Source organism: Salvelinus sp. IW2-2015, unplaced genomic scaffold (genome assembly GCF_002910315.2).
Source record: "Salvelinus sp. IW2-2015 unplaced genomic scaffold, ASM291031v2 Un_scaffold560, whole genome shotgun sequence".
Taxonomy (NCBI): Eukaryota; Metazoa; Chordata; class Actinopteri; order Salmoniformes; family Salmonidae; genus Salvelinus; species Salvelinus sp. IW2-2015.
Window position 1 is genome coordinate 885,607 of NW_019942573.1, and position 7,560 is coordinate 893,166.

General features: G+C 44.8%; 1 protein-coding gene across 3 annotated transcripts in view; it reads right to left on the bottom strand.

Annotated features, from left to right (window-relative positions):
- Nucleotides 1–557: 557 nt before the first annotated feature.
- Nucleotides 558–7,560, bottom strand: part of r3hcc1l (R3H domain and coiled-coil containing 1-like) — an 18,899-nt gene continuing 11,896 nt past the window's right edge. For 2 of the 3 annotated variants that reach the window (XM_024135690.2, XM_024135688.2), the window contains exon 7: nt 558–945. In XM_024135690.2, the coding sequence (XP_023991458.1) occupies nt 890–945 (56 nt within the window). In that variant the 3' untranslated portion in view covers nt 558–889. The remainder of the gene's footprint in view (nt 946–7,560) is intronic. The other variant, XM_024135689.2, reaches the window with a different exon arrangement.

The window sequence follows — 7,560 nt, forward strand, 5'->3', positions numbered from 1 at the left end:
TAACCTCCATATGACCCCCTAACCTCCATATGACCCCTAACCTCCATATGACCCCCTAACCTCCATATGACCCCTAACCTCCATATGACCCCTAACCTCCATATGACCCCCTAACCTCCATATGACCCCCTAACCTCCATATGACCCTAACCTCCATTGAACCCCCTAACCTCCATATGAACCCACTAACCCCATATGACCCCCTAACCTCCATATGACCCCTAACCCCATATGACCCCCTAACCTCCATATGACCGACCCTAACCTCCATAATGACCCCCAACCTCCATATGACCCCCTAACCTCCATATGACCCCCTAACCTCCATATGACCCCTAACCTCCATATGACCCCTACACTCCATATGACCCCCTAACCCCCATATGACCCCTAACCTCCTATGACCCCCTAACCTCCATATGACCCCCTAACCTCCATATGACCCCTAACCTCCATATGACTCTGTTATCAATGTTAGTAGTGATGATAATCTAAAGCTGACCAGGTTTCAAGAGAAAAACTTCTGCCAACAAACTCTGGGCTTTGGCTGAGTTCAGTTCTGTTCAGTCCAGTGTGGCTTCAGTGGGGGGGGGTGGGGACAGAGGTGTGTCTAGTCCCTACGGGAAGGGAGGATGGGATGGAGGACAGAGGGAACAGAGGTGTGTCTAGTCCCTACGGTGAAGGGAGGATGGGATGGAGGACAGAGGGAACAGAGGTGTGTCTAGTCCCTACGTGAGGAGGATGGATGGAGGACAGAGGGAACAGGTGTGTCTAGTCCCTACGGTAAGGGAGGATGGGATGGAGGACAGAGGGAACAGAGGTGTGTCTAGTCCCTACGGTGAAGGGAGGATGGGATGGAGGGCAGAAGCCAGGAAGTGGTTCCTCTCCGTCAGGCTTTCCCTTCCCAGGCGTCGTCTCTCTGTTTAGCTGCCAGACGCTTCTGCTCTGAAAGACAGGACAGACAGGTTGATAGGAGAGCAGATCAATACTACTAGTAGTAGTCAATACTATCATAAAGACAAAGACTAGTTCCACTTTAAAGGAGCAACATGTAATATATTAGCCATCGTTCTTCACGGTTTTGTGAAAGACACTTAGAGAAGTTCCAAAAGGCTCAGCACTGCCTCTTCCCGTATCATTATCCAAAAACACATCTGTCGCACGGACGTGAAGAAACGTGTTGCTGATGTTTTTGTCTTAAACAAGAAAACATAACAGCCAGACTGGCTAGTCGCGGTAAAAAAATATCTACATTCGCAAGCGTTGGAAAAGTATGTTCTCTCTCGTGGAGTTGTATTCCTTTGCTGGTTCTGGTATGTCATGTTTCTCTCTCGTGGAGTTGTATTCCTCTGCTGGTTCTGGTATGTCATGTTTCTCGTGGAGTTGTATTCCTCTGCTGGTTCTGGTATGTCATGTTTCTCTCTCGTGGAGTTTGATTCCTTTGCTGGTTCTGGTAGTCATGTTTCTCGTGGAGTTGTATTCCTCTGCTGGTTCTGGTATGTCATGTTTCTCTCTCGTGGAGTTGTATTCCTTTGCTGGTTCTGTTATGTCATGTTTCTCTCTCGTGGAGTTGTATTCCTCTGCTGGTTCTGGTATGTCATGTTTCTCTCTCGTGGAGTTGTATTTCCTTGCTGGTTCTGGTATGTCATGTTTCCTCTCGTGGAGTTGTATCTTTGTTGTTCTGGTATGTCATGTTTCTCGTGGAGTTTATTCCTTTGCTGGTTCTGACTCTCTCTCTCAGTGAAAGAAGAGGTCACCACCAGCAAACATCTATAGTTGTCAGTTCTTCCTGACAATCTGTTCTATATTTGTATCTCGTCAGGACACTACTTTCCCCCCAATAGCTGGCCTTTGGAAGCAAGGCTACACTTAAAACAACATGACTGGCAGCTATTTCCAGGACGACGTGCAGTGTGTGTGTGTTTATAGAACACTAGAGAGCATTGTCCTCAGTCTCTCTGAGGCTGAGACTCTTCTTTGGGTTCATGGTCCTGAAAAGACATCACTGATAGAACACCACCCCCTAGTGGTAGCAACACTCTACGACAGCTTACTTCAATGATGTATATAAACCCTGAATTGCTGACGCTATGTGTTGGCTAACTACTTGCTTTGAAGCCCCCGGGCGGCCATGTTGGCCCTCCCCAGAGGGATCAGTCCTCCATAGAAATGAATGGAATTCCCAGAGGGATCAGTCCTCCATAGGAATGAATGGAATTCTACAATATTTTAATTAAATGTTTTCAAGGACAAAATTACACGTATTTAAATATTTTGTTGCTATATATTAGGGACAGAAAGATTAGTACACTAATCTAAAAAACATTTTTATTCTATTCTTTTTATGTTCCTGTTTGAATAATCTAATTTAAAGGTATGCATTAAGGTTTCTGTAATAGATTCTGCTTGTCAGAAACTAATGTAGACATTAATGAATGCATTTCCATAGCTTCCAATATATATATATATTTACAATGCAGGAGTACCAAGACGGCTTTGCAGTGGCTTCCAAACAGCACCCCCTGTCAGTCACCCAGGGTTACCCCCATCATTGGTCGTACCCCATCAAAACCCCTTATTCTAAAAGAGTTTTATGCACTGTTCTGGTAAATGTCATGTTTTCTCTCGTGGAGTTGTATTCCTTTGCCGGTTCTCGGTATGTCATGTCTCTCTCTTCGTGGAGTTGTATTCCTTTGCTGGTTCTGGTAATGTCATGTTTCTCGTAGCGGCAGTTGTCATTCCTTTGCTGGTTCTGGTATGTCATGTTTCTCCTCTCGTGGCAGTTAGTATTCCTTTGCTGGTTCTGGTATGTCATGTTTCTCTCTCGTGGATTGTATTCCTTGCTGGTTCGGTATGCTCATGTTTCCTCGTCGGTGAGTTTTCTCTCTTGCTGTTTGTACGTCATGTACATTAGACGCAAGTTACAAGATGAAATGTCCATGTAACACTTTAAGTCAGCAGAGACAACAGCTCCCCATCTCAATGGTAACAGGTGTGTAACTGACATACACACAGCGCAGTTCATGTCTTTAATGTCAACTGTAAAGTCGTTTTTTGTCTGTAATGTTTTTTCATGATGTTTCCGACCTCAGTAAGACTAGTCGTCTCATTGGTGTCGGCTAACGGGGATCCTAATGAATCTAATCACCACACTGAAGTACACATAGAATATACAACTTATATGATGACGTCTACTGTATGAATCATAGATGACTGATATTGATATCAGGATGTTACTGTATAAAAAGCACATCCCACCTTATAATAATATCTTTTTGGGGTTGAAATATTGTATTTTTTGGTTGAAAATATGTCTTTTTTGGTTGAAAATACGTATTTTAGGGGTTGAAAAGAGATATTTTTCAATGTGTTGTGCTCCCTGGGCACCAGGGGGAGGGAGCGCTAGTTATCTAGAACAATCTAAACAGAGCTACACAGACACATAATGTCTATGATCAAATATCGACCTGTTCACCTGAGAACAGAAGAGTTATCCAGGCCAGAAAACAAAGTCAGTTCCATAAGCAGCCACCCGTCTGTCTCCCTCCGACCAGGTGAATGTCTACTCCCTTATTGGTGCCACTTGTTAAATCCACTTCAGTGTAGATGAAGGGGAGGAGACAGAAATCCTTCTGTAACCTAAGCTTTGAGCATGGATTGTGTTTGTGTGTCATTCAAGAGGGTGAATGGGCAAGACAACATATTTAAGTGACTTTGGTAGTAGGTGCCAACTGCACCAGAGAGACTGGTCCTCCTGGCTGGATGTGTCACTTATAAATCTCTGGGAGGGGAAATAACACCAGAGAGATTGGTCCTCCAGGCTGAATGTGTCCACTTATAAATCCTCTAGGAGGGGAAATAACACACAGAGACTGGTCCTCCTGCTGGATGTGTCCATTATAATCTCTGGAGGGAAATAACACCAGAGAGACTGGTCCACTTTATAAATCTCTGGGAGGGGAAATAACACCAGAGAGACTGGTCCACTTATAAATCCTCTGGGAGGGGAAATAACACCAGAGAGACTGGTCCTCCAGGCTGAATGTGTCCACTTATAAATCCTCTAGGAGGGGAATAACACCAGAGAGACTGGTCCTCCTGGCTGAATGTGTCCACTTATAAATCCTCTAGGAGGGGAAATAACACGAGAGACTGGTCTCCTGGCTGGATGTGTCCACTTATAAATCTCTGGGAGGGAAATAACACCAGAGAGATTGGTCCTCCAGGCTGAATGTGTCCACTTATAAATCCTCTAGGAGGGGAAATAACACCAGAGAGACTGGTCCTCCTGGCTGGATGTGTCCACTTATAAATCTCTGGGGGGGAAATAACACCAGAGAGACTGGTCCACTTATAAATCCTCTGGGAGGGGAAATAACACCAGAGAGACTGGTCCACTTATAAATCCTCTGGAGGGGAAATAACACCAGAGAGACTGGTCCTCCAGGCTGATGTGTCACTTATAAATCCTCCGGAGGGGAAATAACACCAGAGAGACTGGTCCTCCAGGCTGAATGTGTCACTTATAAATCCTCTAGGAGGGGAAATAACACACAGAGAGAACTGGTCTCCTGGCTGAATGTGTCCACTTATAAATCCTCTAGGAGGGGAAATAACACCAGAGAGACTGGTCCTCCTGACTGAATGTGTCCACTTATAAATCTCTGGGAGGGGAAATAACACCAGAGAGACTGGTCCTCCTGGCTGAATGTGTCCACTTATAAATCCTCTAGGAGGGGAAATAACACCAGAAGAGACTGGTCTCCTGGCTGAATGTGTCCACTTATAAATCCTCTAGGAGGGAAATAACACCAGAGAGCTGGTCCTCCAGCTGGATGTGTCACCTTATAAATCCTCTGGAGGGGAATAAACACAGAGACTGGTCCTCCTGACGAATGTGTCCACTTTAAATCCTCCGGGAGGGGAATCCACCAGGAAATTATAGAGTAGAGGTTCTGCCCGGCACCACAGGGCGTGAGGAGAACTCAAGGAAACTTTACTAGAGAGACGGGAGAGTGTGTGTGTCAGCTGTCTAACCAGAAACCAACCCTTCAGGACTCACACACACACACACACACACACCACACACACACACACACCACACACACACCACACACACACACACACACACACACACACACACACACACACACACACCCCTCTCTCTCTCTCAGTGAAAGAAGAGGTCCCCACCGGCCAAACATCTAAGTTGTCAGTTCTTCCTGACAATCTGTTCTATATTTGTATTCGTCAGGACACTACTTTCCCCCAATAGCTGGCTTTGGAAGCAAGGCTACACTTAAAACAACATGACTGGCAGCTTTTCCAGGATGTGCAGTGTGTGTGTGTTTATAGAACACTAGAGAGCATTGTCCTCAGTCTCTCTGGGCAGACTCTTCTTTGGGTTCATGGTCCTGAAAAGACATCACTGATAGAACACACCCCCTAGTGGTAGCAACACTCTACGACAGCTTACTCAATGATGTATATAAACCGAATTGCTGACGCTATGTGTTGGCTAACTACTTGCTTTGAAGCCCCCGGGCGGCCATGTTGGCCCTCCCAGAGGGATCAGTCCTCACTAAGGAATGAATGGAATTCTACAAATATTTAATTATAATGATTTCAAGGACAAAATTACACGTATTTAAATATTTTGTTGCTATATTAGGGACAGAAAGATTAGTACACTAATCTAAAAAACATTTTTATTCTATTCTTTTTATGTTCCTGTTTGAATAATCTAATTTAAAGGTATGCATTAAGGTTTCTGTAATAGATTCTGCTTGTCAGAAACTAATGTAGACATTAATAAATGCATTTCCATAGCTTCCAATATATATATATTTTTACAATGCAGGAGTACCAAGACGGCTTTGCAGTGGCTTCCAAACAGCACCCCCTGTCAGTCACCCAGGGTTACCCCCATCATTGGTCGTACCCATCAAACCCCTTATTCTAAAAGAGTTTAAAAATAGATCTATAAACAACCCCATAATTACAATGCAATTTTTTTTTACATTTTGCAAATTGAATAAATTGATGATTTTTTTGTTTTTATATATACACATTTTAGAAAAAGGCTGTAACGTAACAAAATGTTGAAAAAGTCAAGGGATCTGAATACTTTCCGAATGCACCGTAATGCTTCAAAATATGGTTAACGATCAGTCCGACGTCACGATGGTTAAAACATTCACGATCACTCCGATGTACGGATGGTTAAAACGATCAGTCCGATGTCACGGATGGTTAAAACGATCAGTCCGCGTTCACGGATGGTTAAAACGATCAGTCCGATGTCACGGATGGTTAAAAACAGCGATCAGTCCGACGTCACGGATGGTTAAAACGATCAGTCCGATGTCACGGATGGTTAAAACGATCAGTCCGATGTCACGGATGGTTAAAAACGATCAGTCGCGATGTCACGGATGGTTAAAACGATCAGTCCGACGATCCGGATGGTTAAAAACGATCAGTCCAGACGTACCGGATCGAGTTAAAACGATAGTCTGATGTCACGGATGGTTAAACGATTCTGTCCGACGTCACGGATGGTTAAAACGACTGAGTCACCGACGTCACGCGATGGTTAAAACGATCAGTCGACGTCACGGATGTTAAAACGATCAGTCCGACGTCACGGATGGTTAAAACGATCAGTCCGAGTCACGGATGGTTAAAACGATCAGTCCGAGTCACGGATGGTTAAACGATCAGTCCGACGTCACGGATAGGTTAAAACGTCAGTCCGAGTCACGGATGGTTAAAACGATCAGTCCGATGTCACGGATGGTTAAACGATCAGTCCGACTGTCAGGGATGGTTAAAACGATCAGTCCGATGTCACGGATGTTAAAACGATCAGTCGAGTCACGGATGGTTAAAACGATCAGTCCGACGTCACGGATGGTTAAAACGATCAGTCGACGTCACGGATGGTTAAACGATCAGTCCGATGTCACGAATGGTTAAAACGATCAGTCCGACGTCACGGATGGTTAAAACGATCAGTCCGACGTACGGATGGTTAAAACGATCAGTCCGAGTCAGATGTTAAAACGATCAGTCCGAGTCACGGTGGTTAAAACGATCAGTCCGACGTCACGGATGGTTAAAACGATCAGTCCGACGTAACGGATGGTTAAACGATCAGTCCGACGTCACGGATGGTTAAAAACGATCAGTCCGATGTCACGGATGGTTAAAACGATCAGTCGATGTCACGTATGGCTAAAACGATCAGTCCAGCAGTGTCGGACGGATGGTTTAAATAGAGTATCGACTTTCGACGGAGGTTAAAATCGATAGTCGACGTCAAGGTGTATAAACATCAGCCTGTCCACGGAATGGTTAGAACGATCAGTCCATGCACTGAATCAGTACGACGTCCGTGTACGATCGCGCGCGGATACGAGAGTGATGTCACGAGGTCGAGCAGCGATCCGGATTTAAAACGATCAGTCGACGTCACGGAGGAGTTAAAAACGATCAGTCCGATGTCACGGATTGGGTTTAAACGATCATCCGAGCACGATGGTTAAAACGATCAAGTCT